General features: G+C 37.2%; 1 protein-coding gene across 1 annotated transcript; it reads right to left on the bottom strand.

Annotated features, from left to right (window-relative positions):
• Window positions 1–12,321: 12,321 nt before the first annotated feature.
• Window positions 12,322–13,928, bottom strand: LOC132550419 (uncharacterized). Its single transcript, XM_060214481.1, has 2 exons — window positions 12,483–13,928; window positions 12,322–12,366 (listed from the first exon to the last, which is right to left on the bottom strand). Exons 1-2 carry the CDS (start codon window positions 13,926–13,928, stop codon window positions 12,322–12,324), a joined length of 1,491 nt encoding a protein of 496 aa, XP_060070464.1.
• Window positions 13,929–18,325: the final 4,397 nt, after the last annotated feature.

The following is an 18,325-nucleotide window of genomic DNA, read 5'->3' as shown; positions in this document are numbered from 1 at the left end:
TATGTGTCTTCAAATTTTATTAATTTTAAAGACTTTTTTCCCGTCTCCTCGTCCTTTGTGTGCACTCTCTGGATTCCCCCCCCCCCCCCCCCAAAAAAAAAAAACAAAAAAATACAGAAACTCTAAGAACATTGCAAAACAAAAAGGTGATGAGATCAAGCGCTCTATAAGAGTTAGCCCATTCTGATTCATCGATGACTCTCCCTTGTAAATCTAGGTCAAAATTTGATCCATGATATGGTGACGTTAAAGCCAGCATGCGGCCACACTAACCAACACTGAACACACAAATAAATAAACAGGACGATTCAACGGCATCATATATAGAGAATGCATGATCAGAGTCTTAAAATATCAGCTGTATTTTGGCGAGGTGAAGAAAGACAAAAGTGACTCGCCATAAGAAAATCTATATTTTAACTTTTTTTTTTAATTTTTGTTTACCTGACGTTGACGTTACGCTGAATTTTGCCTGATGACGTATCCAAAAATATTGCTCCGCGCAGAAATATAGTTCCACATTTCAACGGATATGACAGCGGTTTTATGTATTTTCGTAGATAAACTTGTTCATTACAACATATAAAATCTCTTTTTTCAAAATGTTTTTTTATATGTATTTGATAAACGTCATGTTAATGAATGTCAGAAAGACATGTGAAATTAACGCACGTGCTAAAATGCAGCTGTTTTCTTTCACTGCCGTATATAGTAAAGCAATCTGTTGCAGATTTATTCCGTGCCAGTTGCAGGGTAAATAACTCCCGCCTTTCTGAATCGGTCTGGTCGAGTCCCACCATAAATCTGTTCCAATGACGCCAGAATTTGGCTCTGTCGATGTATGCCGACGGTGTATACTGTCTCGTATGATAGTATAACCGGCTTACTCCCTCGACCTATAGGTCTGAGGAACGTGGAGTGAGGACACAGCGAGAAAGCGAGAACAATATAGCTCTATATCAAGAAATATTCTCCAGTGTGTATGTAATAACAAGAACGATGAAAAGCTCTGCTATTCATATTACGATATCATTAGTTTCAAGGGGAAAAACCCGGAAGTAACATTTTTAATTTGGAGATAACGCACTTCGTGAACTGAATGAATGTTTTACGTTGACAGTCTGCATCATAAATATAACTGAGGATAGTGTTTAATAATTGTAAGGATGCGGGGTTTGTGAAATTACATTTTGCATGAAATTGATACAATTTCTGAGTCGATGCGATATGTAAAGCAAATAACAATTAGAAAACCAGTATAACAGATAAAGGAAACAGCAATTACGGACAAATAAATAAATTATGAAAAATGATAAATACGAATTGAAAAATGCAGAAATATCTTCAATGTGAATTAAAAAATAGTTTCTAAAAAAATCGACTTACTGTCAATTAACTTTAAAAAAAAACACGGAAAAAGGATACTACACATCCATTCAATAAACTGTACTCGATGAAACCAGATGTTCTGGAAGATTAAGCGTCTTCTACTTCTTCAATGGCCGCCATATTAGCTCGAGAGTGGAAAAGTACAAAAGCATGTCAAGCTCCTGTTAATATTCAATATTTGGATTATATATATATAAACTGCTTAAATAATCTATGGAATCACACGGCTACACGCATCTGCATATGGAATGTAAGCAAAACGGACTTGTCTTCAGCCAAGAGCCAGATATATTGCTCGTTTATATCTTCGTCCCATTTGGGATAGGAAAACATCGTCATGGGGAACTTTTTAAGAGAGGATTTTACGACAAGGACAGGTTTTATGTGACATGGATTCGTGCGACAAATTAAAACCGTACGGATTTTCGAACAATGGTGCAGTAGGTTTTAATACATAAAATCTGGTGATCCGGCCTTGATAGGAAGTTACTATGTAAAAGCACTAAAGTCGAGAGGCGCATATTCTAAATGAATGCGTGCTAACCAGGGAACAGAAATTGGCCACGTTGAGGCATTGTATGAATGGATCCAGCATAATCACTACCATTGGTACAAACTTGGTGGTCCTACACAAAATCAACTGTGAAGGCACCTTGTATGAGTTTACCATGTTTCCCAGAATTCATAAAGGGTGTCTCGCCAAACCCCGCAATTATCTCAAATTCCTTGTTTCATCCCGTCTCCCTTTAGCATTTTTATTTCAAACTTGGCATTGTCTTGTTGAACTTCAGGAAAAGACAATCGAATCACGATAGACAAGCTCACAATGGACATCAATCTCTTGTAATTCCTGAAACGGGGCGTTCAGGATCATGTATGGTGATTGGGTCCCAGGATTCGTAGTCTTGGAATCTTCGACAAATAATTATGTGACGGTCGCCAGATATTAAAATGTTGACCGCAAGATATCAAAGTTACCACCGACAAATAATTATGTGACGGTCGCCAGATATTTAAATGTTGACAGCTAGTTATCAAAGTTACGACCGACAAATACTTGTGTGATGGTCGCCAGATATTAAATGTTGACCGCTAGATATCAAAATTAGGACCGCCAGATGAGTATGAAACGGTCGCCATGTAGAGCATTTTCGCAATCGTAATTACATATATATTCCCATGTTAGCCAGAAACGTTTCATATGTTAATGACTTCTACCCAATTGAACATAATGAAAAAAACAAAAAAAAAAAACAAAAACAAAAACAAAAAACAAAAAAACACACACATTATAAATTCATATCGATACAAGGAAAAGGGCCTACTCGGGTTTCCTCGTAATATTAAAACTACGATGTTTCCCCATCAACCCTTGGACTCTCAGATTCAAACTGTGTCCGTCATTATTTGATTTCTATCGCGAGAGTCCACAGCATATTCGTGATTTTATCAAATTAACTTTAACGTATAATCACGGTAACACGACTCTGACCATTTAAGTTCTCTATGACAGTGTATCATTTTTAGCGTGTTCTCATTTTCGCCATCGACAGGCGTGATTTGTCCCAAAATCCATTAGTATCTTGAATTTCATATTTGAGTTGACGTGATGAACAAAAGAACACAGCTAATTATTTAGTTTAAAGATTTTATTCCACACTCCACGATGTTTGAAATAAGGGTATATATTGTTCCTGTCTTCAATCGGTCAATTGATTTTCATAACTTGCCAAAGTTAACTCAAGCAAGCTATATTCACGTTCAGAGTGGATAAATTCATCCGGTCTATCATTCGTAAAAGATAAGCATTTTGAAATTTAGATTGAAAGCACAGCATAAATCTGCACCCATTGATCTCGAAGTCAAGACCATTTTTGCATAGAAATGAGAATGTGTCTGCAGATAATCATTCAATAACCTGATGCTTGTCTACAAACACTATCACTGTGCTACCTTAAAACAATCTTACTCAATAAACACAGTAACAGTAGATGCTTGTTATTGAACTTTTTCAAAGACGAAATACTTGCTAATCGGGCTTCAATATCACAGTCATTCCTATTACCAGCTTACCGACCCTCCTTGTTTAGATTGGATTACAATGTTTCGTTGCTGGCTCGTCTGGATGTTCAATCTTACCTTTATTCAATTTTCCCATTCTTAGTACATTGTATAGAGAATCGGGGTCATGAATAATCGTATTGTGTACTTGAATAAGTGGAATAAATGGAATGTCGATTTGGATGAACGCCTCTTCTATAAAAAAAAATCGTTTTTTAACCATTCGGTGTTTTACTATACCTTATTTCAAACTAAACGGTCGAGTATATTCTCTTGTGATTGTAATTTTCTTTTCAAAAACAGGTGTATATGATTGCGAATTATGCTGGAGCGTACTTTGTGGAAAGAAAGTCAAAATCAAAAAGGAAATACATTGAGGTTTAAATCACCTGAATAATCGAATTCCTGGTTAACAATAAATTTGTTGAGTTTTGTGTAAGATCTTGCCACAGGCAATCGACATACGCAAGGGCAATATGCCCCTCGTTTAACTGACTTGAGTTTGCTTTCGTATAAGGCAGTATTCAGAGCTTATGAATGCCAAGTCCTCCATTTTAAATATTAAATTCATGAATGGTTTCGTCTCCACTACCTGAATTAGGAATCTATGATGCGACATACTCCCGTAAAGGAAAACGCTTACAAGGATCTCGAACATTATAAGATTTATATAGCGATGCCGTCAATGAAGCAGAAAACGCTTACTCTTCCGAAGCACCCGGTCTTCACCAAGTGGTTTTTAGAAGTCTCCGTTAGAATCTTTCTTTTGTTCATATTTTGCCTTATTTTCATTTCTACCATTCTGTTGAAACGCTGATATTTTCGTTACAACTCGTTCAACAGGATAACTTTCAACTCAGCTGTAAGACAAGCGCGGTGATTTCGTTTTCTTTATAAGTGAATTTTCCATTTCAAGATTGCAGTAATCCTTCTTCCAACCAAAATCTACAATGTCTAAATATGGCAGTTAATTAAATATTCAAAGGCTTATTACAAAACGTGTTTTCTAGAAATACCGACTGATACTGCGGTCACTTTGCTCTCCGCACCCCTGGCAAAACTTAAGGCACAAGCGAAGTAATTTAATTGGTTTAGATAGGGTTTCATGAGAAAAAAAACTGACCAATCACAGAGTGCTTCGCTCCTTGAAAGATTACAAAAGAAGAAACATCCAACTTCAAAGCCAGTGCACTTACCGTTCTGCGACCTGGATATTCGCTTGATGTACTTCAAGTAGTCAAACTAGTCTTCCCGTTTTGTCCACTAGGTGTCGCACACGGAACCTTCAATTTTGTCATGATATGTCACAGCGGTGGAAACGAGATAGTGCGCATAATCCATAGAGTATCGAGGAAATCTGTTATATCAGATATATGAAATATGCCTGTCCGTGTGCGTTACCACTATTTAATCAAAGTCTTGTTCAACCAGCCGCTTGGTCACTTTGTAATTCAAGCGTGTGTAGACTAAGAGTCTGGTTGAACGAGGCTACTGAGTGAAAGGTAGGAATTCTTCATACATCTATTTGAGAATTCTTTCTACAATAGACTCACATTTGTCAATGGATTTGTGTCCAGAAGGTCGGGATGAGATCAAAGCTTTCTCTGCTGAGGAAGAGTACCTAGCGCTGATCAAAGATTTACAAACGACACACAAGCGAGCAACACCTTTTAATAGAAATCTAGAGTTATAGATATATGGAAGCCCTGGAGTGCCACTACTGAAAAATATTTTATCTTGCGACTTAAATATATGGCGGCCGATTAAGTGGCGGTCGCCAGATAAAATATTTTTCAGTAATGGCACTCCAGGGCTTCCGTATAGATACAGTAGAGCTAAACAATGAATCAAACTGCATCGTACAGCTAATTTGATCTTCTAGGACTCGTCACTGATGCCAAGGGTTATATGAGTAAAAACTGGTCGTCAATATTCAACCTGAACTTTATTATTTTATAACAGTATTATGACAAGTTATTAATATTATATCAATCAATCTTGGTTGGTTCGGATGCTTGCGCAAATGGTTCTACTACAAACTTTCTGCAGTTGTCCCCATCCCCACAGCTCCCAGCCCCTGCCCCTTCTTCAGCTGTCAGACTTCTCCCCATAACATTCTTACAGAATGAAAGGAAGGGAAGTAACTCTGGTAGATCAAGATAATGATAAGATCCCGAAACAAACCCTTTCATGTCCTATTAGGTAATCGCATTCCGATCACCACGGTGAGAGGTCAGTTTGTGCGTCGAGTCACACTGTCATTCCTTGAGAAAACAGCGATCAAATCACTTCAGTTTCACAATGAGGTCCATCCTTCCGATTGGTTAGTTGACGTCACGTGGCGTATATGCAAATATGCCGTTATTGCACTTCGGGATAAAAGCTCTGAATTCCATCCGATTGCTGACAACACGTGATTGAAATCATTATTATATATGTGGTTGATGCTATCGGGCTAAAGGAATATAGAGGGTCGGTCAGATTTGTATAGGGAGCGAGGCAAATCAGGGGCCTTTTTTAAATCTCGCCATCCCTTATTTACATCGAGGAACTTTCCCGACACCTTTAATGTGCAGAAATCGTGCAGAATAATTTATTGATTTAAATTCAATTAACATCATTAGTAACATAAGAATCGGGGAAAATATTAATTTAATTTATACTATCCCTTAAAGAATATCTTTTTGAGATTTAAATTTCAGGTAAAAATTTATCGAACATGGCAGATAGGAAAAGTGGCGTTATCGCTGATATATATAAAAAAAATCTCGACGCGACACATTCCAAACTGACGTCGGCGGCCATGTTGCCGTGTAACGTCGTAATTTTTCATCTGGGAATAACATCTACGATTTCCGGTGGATAATTAACATCGCCTGATGAAACAGCAATACCGCCTGATAGAGAATATTTACTCTCGCGTTGTCTGTAGACTTAAGTGAGAGGCTTACCTGCTTTATTTACAGTGTATATTTAGCAAAAAATGTGTATGGAGATAAGACTTGTACCGGTTGTAAATGTGTGATGTCGGATTACATCTGTAAATATTGTTGTTTAAATGTGAAAAGACATGTAAGAACTCTCGATGTAAAGTGACATGATATATAAAAAGAAACATCAATTTTATCATAAATTTTGCTCTTGGAGCTGTTTTGTTGCCATGGCGTTGTCAATAGCGCCCGCGCCGACATGGCGCCACATACTACTTATGGTATAATACAGCAATACAAATGAATGGTGTGTATGAGGTAATTTGTTTTTTTTTTTTATGTTTTATGAAAATCTGTGGTTATCAAACATTTATAGGATTAATGCCTCACAGTGATGTGTTTTAGGTCGTTTTAAAATTGATTTACAACTTATCCCAAATCGGCTTTAGTTCCCTTCTTGTGTGACGTTTGAAAAAATAATTTAAAAAAAACAATTCGGTGAGATGCTTTGAGTATATGGAAATAAAAAAAAAGTTGCCGGAATTTAACTGGGATTCGGAATGCACACCATATTTTCAAACATACTTTAACGAGAAATGTAACCATCATATTCCTCATTTAAAGACACATACAACTTTTGTTGGAATTTTAATCTTTTCGAGATCAATTTGATTTTTTGGAATATGTAGGCTGTTTGTAAACAGTTTCTAATCATTGATTTTATCAGAGCAGACTCTTGGTTTTGGATTCAGTGTCGCAGATGTAGTCAATGATCTGACTACACATCTGTTATTTGTCGTCTCTAGGTGGTTTATGGAACAAAACATGATTCAGTTATTCGTTTTCCCATTTGTCAGATTTTTTAATAATTAGTTTATCGATCACACAATTTTTGATGAAATTCGTCTTTTAAAATATTACGTAACACATTCCACATATTATTCATACTAATTGTTTTCATACTTGGGTACAGTTTTGCTAATCAAATGAAAATATTGTCTTTGGAAATATATTCTGGTTTGATTAACTAACGAAGAATTTTCACGTTCCTTTGAAATTTTACTCAATCCACGAAAAAAACCTCAACCTTTACATGACATTCGTATAGAACGATAAAATAAATATACAAAAAAAAAAAAAAACAAAAAAAAAAAAATAAAATAAGAAATAAAAAAAAAATAATGTCGTTTAAGTCTCACTACATAAATTACTCTTGTATTTTTGTCATCGATCCAAAGTAAATGATGAAGCGCGGCCGTATCGAAGTATCGTTAAGAAATGCGAGAAAAGAAAACATCTTTGTCCTTGTCCTTTTCTTCTCGTTTTACGAAATTATCTGAAAAATATTCACAGCATTGGAAACAAGAATCTACAAACTATTTCCATGACCAGTGGAACTTGGAGAAAGTCGCGCATGCTAAAATTTCGGAATGGTTTGTGATGACTTGCGGAACATACTGATGGCTATTGAGCTATATTCAAGTTGACAGGTTTGTCGGTTAAGGCATACAATAACGTCATTAAATGATTGACTGTCACAACATATCTTGTTATGTGGTTTTTGAAGATATTTTATCCTAATAACTCTGGATGGTATCTGACGGGCCTCCTGCATGTTATTCATTGATGAAGCCACCAGCTGCTACAGAGAGACCTGAACTCAAAATAACAATCACTGTTTACGGGTGATCAAACCAACACTCAATGATTTGCAGGGGAAAAATACGACAGGTACGGACATTTCATGTAATAAAGTTTACACTCCGCCAGAAACTAATCACAGAAACAGCATGATGTTGGAAATTCCGGATCATTTTCTGAATGTCACCATGGAAAAGGAATCCATGTATTTTTCATTTGTTTGCTTGTGCTTTTATACTAAAATATTGCTTATGTTGTGTCAATATCAGATTATCAATCTGTTGAATGTTTTGGGAGAGAAAAAATAATCATTCATTAAAAAACTCATTTTACTACACGGTCAACAAATATTATATCAATCTGGAATAATGACACATATAATGACGTAATTTACTTTTATCCGGAACACTTCTGACGTTTGGTTCTTCGAGCAGAATTCGAGATGAAGTGGATTTAATCCCACTCGTCACATCTCGGCTTAGTCCGTAACTATAGTATCGGAATTAGTCGATATTAACCGAATGGATTTAATGCCTGAGCTTTGGGCACGAAAGGAAGCGGAAAGTGGAACAACCACGACATGTCACGTGATGTTAGTGAACCAATCAGACACGCTGTTACTAATTTTATGTATAATAATATCTATTGGAATGTAAAGCACCCTCTGTGGTCAGCAAATCGTATTTACAGTTGTCACACGAACTTAATAGAATGTTTCCTCTGTATGTGATTGAGACGGAGAAATGTCAGCCGGAGGGTTAGTAATCTATGTTTAGAACAAGGTTCCGCTGATTGCGACTCATCCTGAATTTTGCCAATTTATCCATATGTGTCTTCATTATTTCTGTTTCTGACCCTCAGCTGCCCCTTCTTGCTCGGGGAGTATTCCTACTAGTGAGTAAATATTGGATGCTTGTCGTGACGTGGTTCTGAAAAGCTTGGTCTTGGTATTGTTGTCCATGAACACTCAAACATGCATCTGTATTTCAAATCAGATTTTGTAAATTTAAGGGATCCGCTTGGAAATGCGAGTGCCCTGTGGTAATCACGGTGTCCTTCGTCCGCCTGTTTGTCAATTAGCGTTTTTCCCCGAGACTATCTTAGAATATAGAAAGACAGACTTTCTGAAATTTCATACTTTGATACCTTTTGAGATGAAAATGTTGAATAGGAGCTTAAAACGTTCCTGACGTCAAGACTAGGTCGTTGTTACTAAAAATAGAACTGGGAATGTTGTGTCAAAAACGAATCTTGCCGTGTCCTTACAGTAGGCTAATCAGTCTCAATTCGCACATGATAATGTATTGTATATGCAGATGTTGCAGTAGGAATTCAAACAGCTTCTAAGATCAAAGTCATTGCCGCTTGTTAGAATAAAATCACGTGACTCGGTGGCTGGTCAAAGTTTCAAGTCAACAGGGTCAAGGTCACATTTTCTATCTTTTTTGATAGGAAATATCATCAAGCAAATTTTATCATGAAAAGTTCGCGAAAATCAAGGCAACCGGATATCAGGTTTTCCTCTCCTTGCATTTTTTTCCTCACAAGAGAATGGCTATTAATTCTGGGAATTGGAACAAAAATTGTCAGTTGATATTAAAACAAAAACCATTAAGAATCATACACAGTGGCCGATAAAATAAGAATGCTGGCATTGCTTTCAAGCGTGCTGTTAACCAAGTTTGCGAAAATCCATTGCATTTATATAATGTACTTATCTCAAGGCCTTTGGGTTTCAATTTCTTTAAACCCTTAATTGACAACTTTGAAGAAGTCCTATGACATGATTTAGAAACAGAAATTATTCTGACCTATGTTCAAAATCACTGAAGCCATTTAGCTATGGTATAACACTATCTAGCTCTTGTTGTCAGCTTCAAATTCAAACAACACCGCCGTTCGGACTCAAGACGACACCTCGTTCTAAAAATGTGACCCGTTTTTATCGCCAATCATGAAGCGGTGTAATATTTACTTTAGAATGAAGTTAACAAATCAAAATCATTCATATGTATAATTTAACGAAATCAATTTAAAAAAAGAAATTGACCTCCACTCCCCAGGAAAAAAACCGAATAAAATGGTGTGTTCTGGATTGTTATCCCAATTAAACATCCTCGTCCAGATCCCATCCCGCCATTCCTATCCCGTCATTCCCATCCCGCCATTCTTTTCCTGCAATTCCCACCCCGCCATTCCGATCCCGTAATTCCTATCCCAACATTCCTATCCCGCGACTTCCAATCCATCATTCCCTTCCTGCTATTCCCATCCCGCCATTCTTATCCCACCATTCCCATGCCGCCATTCCAATCCCGTAGTTTCTATCCCGCCATTCCAACCCTGTAATTCCTATCCCGCCGTTCCTATGCCAACATTCCCATCCTGCTATTCCCATCCCGCCATTCTTATCCCACCATTCCCATGCCGCCATTCCAATCCCGTAATTTCTATCCCGCCATTCCAATCCTGTAATTCCTATCCCGCCGTTCCTATGCCAACATTCCCATCCTGCTATTCCCATCCCGCCATTCTTATCCCACCATTCCCATGCCGCCATTCCTATCCCGCCATTCCAATTCCGCCATTCCAACCCTGTAATTCCTATCCCGCCGTTCCTATGCCAACATTACCATCCTGCCATTCCCATCCCGTCATTCCCATTCCGCCATTCCCATCCCGTAATTCTCATCACATATTTCCTTTCTTGCTATTTCAATCCCGTAATTCCCATCCAACCATTCCTGTCCCACCTATTTACACCCCGCCATTTCCATCACGCCATTCCCATACCGCCATTCCCATCTCGTCATTTCCACACCCTCATTCCCATCCCGTCATTCCCTCGCAGTCATTCCCATCCCGCCATTTCCCGTCTAGCCATTCCCATCCCGTCATTCCCACACCGTCATTCCCAGTCCGTCATTCACACCCCGCCATTCCAGTCCACCCATTCCCATACCGTTATTCACATCCCGTCATTCCTATCCCACAATTTCCATCCAGCCATTTTCACCCCGCCATTCCTACCCCACAATTCCCATCCCGTCATTTCCACACCCTCATTCCCATCCCGTAATTTCCACACCCCGCCATTCCCACACCGTCATTCCAATCCAGCCATTCCCACACCGTCATTCACACCCGACATTCTTTCCCGCCATTCCCATCCCTTGCAAACAACCATATCGTATGATATACCATTACATAACATAAGCACAAACAACTTAATCTTAACACTTTCTGTATTTGAACATATACACTGTCATACAAACAAACAAATATGCTTAATGTACATTTACTACAAGGTGTAGGAAAACATCACACAAACACACGACACACGTACCCTTTACGAAGACTGGTGACTGACGAGGTCACACCAAACTAATTTCTTGTTTTCTTCAATTTTCACGAAAAGCTATACAGTATTCTAATATTTTTTTTTGATGTATGTCGTGTGTTATTTTAGTCTATTTAATACATATTGATTAACATTATTTCTTCATTTCTAAAATTAAACTAAAGTGATTATTTTTAATCAAAGATTCTTTTTTCATAAAATACAAAATAACAATCACCATTTTATTGTGTAAACTGATTACGGATTATCTTTGTGCAAAGAAAATAGAAAAGAACGTGGAATTAAGTTGGTGTAGCCTAACCGTACACGTATGCAGGGTGATAGAGAGGATGGATGCTTGGTTGGGTACAAATCCAGATGAAATACCTGGATCAACCCAACAGGAAGCGGAAATGGCTATACTATTGAAACTTAGCAGTGACTGAGTGAATACGTGAGGTATATTAAATATTATAGATTTACGTTGTGTTTTGAATAACAGTTATAAAAATGTGGTGTTACTGTCTTACACCAGAATACACTAGTGTTCCTCGGTGGGAACGCGCGGCAAATACACAAAATGCATCGAGTTAATTTTTTTATACAAGTTGTGCAAAACGATCATGTCTTTATTGGGTAATATATGTATTTTTTATCTCCAAGTGAAAAATTTGTTCAATTTACAGTGTAGGTAATATGTAATCCAATTCATGCACTTCTTAGAAACAAGAACAAAAACTATTCTATGTGTCTTTCGTTCTTTTTAACTTCATTCCTGTCTTTCTGCGTGATACTGACCCCAAACTTCTCTCTCCAGCCATCTCTGTCACACACTTCCGGTCCAAAACCCTTGTCACGAAAATTTTCACACTCGTTCATTCTCACGTTAGTGGAAGACGAATGTAACAGTTCTGTACCGACTCCGTGGAAATCGGCTGAAAGACGTGTGTGTGTTTTCAATTAGACACTCACGTCCCAAGCCCGACCACACGGTTGTTGCATCTCCTGTAAAATTTCAAAACCATAGTTAGATGGATTACCTTCCGTTAACAAGCACATGTCTTGCTATCTCCAAATGTTAGCTATCTATATTGTTTCAAGTTTCATCAAACACTCGTTACCTTTGAGAATTTCTGAGAGTCGGATGAATCGGGCGTTCCTAGCTTGTCCGAGTCGTCATCTGCCTGTGATTTTTTATCCTCTAGACTTAGTTCTCGGATAACTTTCAGCGGTTTCTCAAATGTCAGCTTGTAAGGTGGCACTGGATCTGGTCGTTTTGGCGGAGGGATCTCAAATGGCCTTCTCACATACTCAAATTCTCTACTGTTGTCTCTCTCCTGTACCTTCTCGGACCTCTCAAGCACCCTTTCTCGACTCGAAGGATGGTCCACTTTGTTCGCCCTGTCAGCGTGATCACCAGGTTCAACTTTGTCTGCGATGCGCACTGTTGGGTAAACTGGGCTTGTAAGCGTTTCTGACCGCGCTGACTCGCCATCTTTAGTGAAAACTTCATCAGGGCTCTCAGTCACAATCTTTGGAATAATCTTGAATCGGAGGTCCCTTGTTTCCGTTTTAACCCCTACAGTACTGTCATTGATCTTGTCGCGATCAAGAACCGGTAGGTCATCATCCTGCGTCGCGTGCTTAATGACGCGAGAATAGATATCCTTGGAATACATTGGTACGTCATAATGGTTGTCGTATGGTTCAGATTCCGAAGGGCCTATCGGGCGAGATTCAATACTGATTCGTTGGTCCCTCCATCTCAGACTTTCTAATACCCCCGTTGTTATAATTTCAATGGCGCAACTCTGCTTGTCGCCTTCGTCTCCCTTTAAAACGTTAATAACGGGACATCCTAAATCACCGAAAATTTCCCCTAGATCTGATATCAGAAGAACGGCATGTATGTGGTTGTCCCTTTTGCGTTTCAGTATTATGGGGGCCTCGCCGGTTGTCAACTTCATCGTTGTTCGTACTTCAAAATCTGCAATAAACTCGTCTTCAGTTACAACTAGTGTAACTTTAGTCACGTGATAGGGATCAACTGTGATGTCACTGTCGACTTGCCACGTGAACATTTCATCCAGTGTTTCCCCTCGACACTTCGTCACTCTAAGATGACCATCAGCACTGGCCGTTACCCCACAATGTCCGTACCTTTCCGGAATTTTCAGTTTAAAATTAGCCTTGCCTTTAATATTGAAACCTCTCTGGAAAGTCACGTTTGTCAACGCTTTAGTTTGTCGTTGTGTTTTTAGATTATAAATCTGATCTTTTCCCGTATTGTTTTTGTAATCTGTTGAAAACAATTCCACGTGTTTGCGTTCCCGAAAGCCGTCTCCCACAGTGTGACGATTGTGTCTGGGTGCAAATCTGACTGTCTGGTGTTCAAACTCGTAAAAATTCCACGGAACCTCGATGTCATAACATGACCTGCGCAGTAGCGGCCCCTGATACCACCGGGCGTCACGCTTTAGTTCCCGCCATGCATAGTCTTGAATAGTTTTTTCAAGGTCAACAATTGGTCCTGAGTCACGTGACTGTTCACCACAAGAACACAACATTTTGTTGAATTGTTTTAAAGTCGTGAACCAATCAATTGCCGGAACACATATGGAAGAAACTTCCCAAATTGCCGATAGTTTCCAACGTAAACTTGGTCAATGTCATAAGAATGTATGTAAGTCTGTGTAAAAATTGTTATGAACAAAAATATAATTATATATTCGATTTCACAAAGAAATCGTCACATCTACCGCCTTTAAATTTCTTCGTTGCCTAGTTTGATAGAATAGTTCACATCAACTGATTGTGAATGAATAGCACGTGCCGTTTTCTGGAATTTTATCACGTGCCGTTTAGTTGAACTGAATTGCACGTGCTGTTTTGCGGAATTCTAGTCTGTATCACTTATGAATAACAGCATACACGGCTTGGTCACCAGTAGCGGCAACACGTATGTAAGATTTCTCTTGATGGAATGAAAGCACAAACAGATTTTCCGTAGTCTGTTATATAAAGTGTACTGTTTTGTGGCAGAATGTTAATGCATATATTGTCACATGTGCCCGACGGTACCATCCCTTGGGGTCGGGCAAGTAATGACTTGATCATTTAGATTAGGAATGTATAGACTATCCTAGCCTTTCCGTCATCACGTTAGCGCCAAGGGAGCTGTTTTTGGCAAATATTGATTAGTATTATCTTAGAAGAGTGGCTCACAAAACGAACGGCCGGCTATAACGAACCAAGTACACACTCTAATATCTGTTTCAATATCCTACGAAATTGTAAGCACACAGGACACGAGTCGGGCCAACATAGACCATTCTAGATATCGTCAGTGAGTTTCACGTAAATGTCCTCGCCCCCACACCACGGAGACCGTTTAAAGTATTTAACACGCACAGTGAAATCACAGCTTTTGATGATAAATACGAGATCAGTTCATTCATTTGAACAATCCGGGTTCCCACGCACTCGTACGCACGTGTATAGATGCCATGAAATGGTCACACCTGCCAAAAGTTCTAGAAAAATGTTATGTCTCAGCTATTTCATATTGTTTGCGGTAAATGCATCATTATTTTTCCATTCCACACAAATCATGTCCCTTGCTAATTTTAGTGCTTAGTCCAAGTTTTCCGTATCAGTAAATTTCACTTGTACTGTAAAATTCACGGCCCTTGGGAGTTCATTGACGTCCCTGTAGTTAACTAGCCATGCCCCTTTCTTGTAGCTGCCACGCCCTCAATATGGACACCACGCCTCTACACAAGATTAACACTGTCATCTGTCATTCTTTTAAAAGTAGCATTAAAAATGCAGTTGATTGCTGTGAAGGTGCACACAGAGCGTCGATCGATTGCCGTCGGAACGCTTGTTTTCTCTGTGTCGAGTCATTCACACAAACTGGAACCTAGATAGCGAGACGCGCATGTAAACACCTAACACAGCACTACCACCTCGTAACTTGGGGCCAAAAAGTCATGTGATCCTGGAGGCGTGGGGGACAGCCTTCAAACACTGCACTTAAAAGTCACCTTGCTCAACACGCCTTGTCAAATATTTATGAAAATTGCGTTTTACCAAGGGCTGATAATGGACAGCTTTGAAATACGCCAATATATATAGTGTTGAGGTTCTGTCGCAGTACTGTGTGTATACGACACACTAATTCCCGCGCACAACTCTCACGGGACTCTTGTTCTCTGGAATAATTTCACGTGTGCTTAACACGTGCGCTCCTTTCCATCTTTCCTTTTTTGTGTCTGCAGTACATGTACTGTTCTTAATCGAGATTTGGACTGTATTTCAAATACACCTTTTACAGCATAACCGATTTCGCAGCTCACTGTTTATATACCATGCCCTTCTTAGCATATCACAATTCGAAGATGTTTGGAAACGTATACCACGAAAAGAAGTGTAATTGCTTATATTCGGTATGAGTTGATAATTTTAGTTATCCATTAAGAATAAATCCCATGGGCACTCATGTCTGACCGACTGACCAATAATGACCACTCATCCGTTTAACTCGTAGTCACTCTCTGCTAGCCCTCAAGAAGAATCCGATTTATGGGCGGTAAAACATCCGTTTGAGTACTGTGCATTTATTACCGCGACAACTGTGTAAGAATACTTTCTTTCTTGAGCTGCAATATCCAAGTCAGAGATATGTTGCGTACATTCTAGTCGGTAATTCCCATATGGAAAAACACATAAACTCCGTAAGTTCAGCGATACATCCAAAGACATGGAACCATGGTGCTTCCTATGGGATACAGGCAAGTTGATCTCTACTTTCACCAAACACGATATTTGCTTGCATGACGTGCGTGTCTCCAAATCATTGGTCACATATAAGTTAAAATATTTTCTCATTCAAGTCCCTCGTAACGCTTATAGTATATCGTTTCCACTATGCCACGGACAATTTTGGATTAGATGGACGCTTTAATATGTAAGCTTAGTATATATCGACACAACATACACTGTCGTCATGGAAACAAACCAGTCGTCAAGGCGCACTCCGTACACAAATCACTTGGTCCAAATAGCTCTTGTATTTTCGTTATCTGTAAGTAGATAAAATATATTGGGATCACACTCGTTAATCAGAATTTATTGTTGGTGATAGTTCTTATGTATCGTAGATAGTTTTGTTATATTGTTGATAATTTTGTTATATTGTTGATAATTTTGTTATATTGTTGATAATTTTGTTATATTGTTGGTAGTTTTGTTATATTATTGGTAGTTTTGTTATATTGTTGGTAGTTTTGTTATATTGTTGGTAGTTTTGTTATATTGTTGGTTTGTTATATTGTTGGTAGTTTTGTTATATTGGTAGTTTTGTTATATTGTTGGTTGATAGTTTTGTTATTTTGTTGATAGTTTTGTTATATTGTTGGTAGTTTTGTTATATTGTTGGTAGTTTTGTTATATTGTTGATAGTTTTGTTATATTGTTGGTTGATAGTTTTGATAGTTTTGTTATATTGTTGGTTGATAGTTTTGTTATATTGTTGATAGTATTGTTATATTGTTGATATTTTGTTATATTGTTGATAGTTTTGTTATATTGTTGGTTGATAGTTTTGTTATATTGTTGGTATATTGTTTTGTTATATTGTTGATAGTATTGGTATATTGTTGGTAGTTTTGTTATATTGTTGATAGTTTTGTTATATTGTTGGTAGTTTTGTTATATTGTTGATAGTTTTGTTATATTGTTGACAGTTTTGTTATATTGTTGATAGTTTTGTTATATTGTTGGTTGATAGTTTTGTTATATTGTTGTTTTGTAGTTTTGTTATATTGTTGATAGTTTTGTTATATTGTTGATAGTTTTGTTATATTGTTGGTAGATAGTTTTGTTATATTGTTGGTTGATAGTTTTGTTATATTGTTGATAGTTGATTGTTATATTGTTGGTAGTTTTGTTATATTGTTGGTATATTGTTGATAGTTTTGTTATATTGTTGTTTTGTTATATTGATAGTTGTTATATTGTTGATAGTTTTGTTATATTGTTGATAGTTTTGTTATATTGTTGATAGTTTTGTTATATTGTTGGTATAGTTTTGTTATATTGTTGATAGTTTTGTTATATTGTTGAGATAGTTTTGTTATATTGTTGGTAGTTTTGTTATATTGTTGGTATATTGATAGTTTTGTTATATTGTTGGTTGATAGTTTTGTTATATTGTTGGTAGATAGTTTTGTTATATTGTTGAGAGTTTTGTTATATTGTTGATAGTTTTGTTATATTGTTGATAGTTTTGTTATATTGTAGATAGTTGTTTTGATTATATTGTTGAGAGTTTTGTTAGTTGATTTTTGTTATATTGTTGATAGTTTTGTTATATTGTAGATAGTTTTGTTATATTGTAGGTAGATAGTTTTGTTATATTGTTGATAGTTTTGTTATATTGTTGATAGTTTTGTTATATTGTTGATAGTTTTGTTATATTGTTGGTAGTTTTGTTATATTGTTGATAGTTTTGTTATATTGTAGATAGTTTTGTTATATTGTTGGTAGTTTTGTTATATTGTTGGTATATTGATAGTTTTGTTATATTGTTGGTTGATAGTTTTGTTATATTGTTGATAGTTTGTTATATTGTTGGTAGTTTTGTTATATTGTTGGTAGATAGTTTTGTTATAGTGTTGTTAGTTTTGTTATATTGTTGGTTGATAGTTTTGTTATATTGTTGGTAGTTTTGTTATATTGTTGGTTATATTGTTTTGTTATATTGTTGATAGTTTTGTTATATTGTTGTTGGTAGTTATGTTATATTGTTTGGTTGATAGTTTTGTTATATTGTTGATAGTTTTGTTATATTGTTGGTAGTTATGTTATATTGTTGGTTGATAGTTTTGTTATTTTGTTTTGTTATAGTTTTGTTATATTGTTGATAGTTTTGTTATATAGTTGGTAGTTATGTTATATTGTT

The sequence above is a fragment of the Ylistrum balloti genome, unplaced genomic scaffold, assembly GCF_031769215.1.
Source record: "Ylistrum balloti isolate Yb309-2 unplaced genomic scaffold, AGI_CSIRO_Ybal_v1 Utg370124, whole genome shotgun sequence".
NCBI classification, from domain to species: domain Eukaryota; kingdom Metazoa; phylum Mollusca; class Bivalvia; order Pectinida; family Pectinidae; genus Ylistrum; species Ylistrum balloti.
Note: the sequence above shows the minus strand (reverse complement) of the source record. Positions and strands in the feature narration are given on the sequence as shown.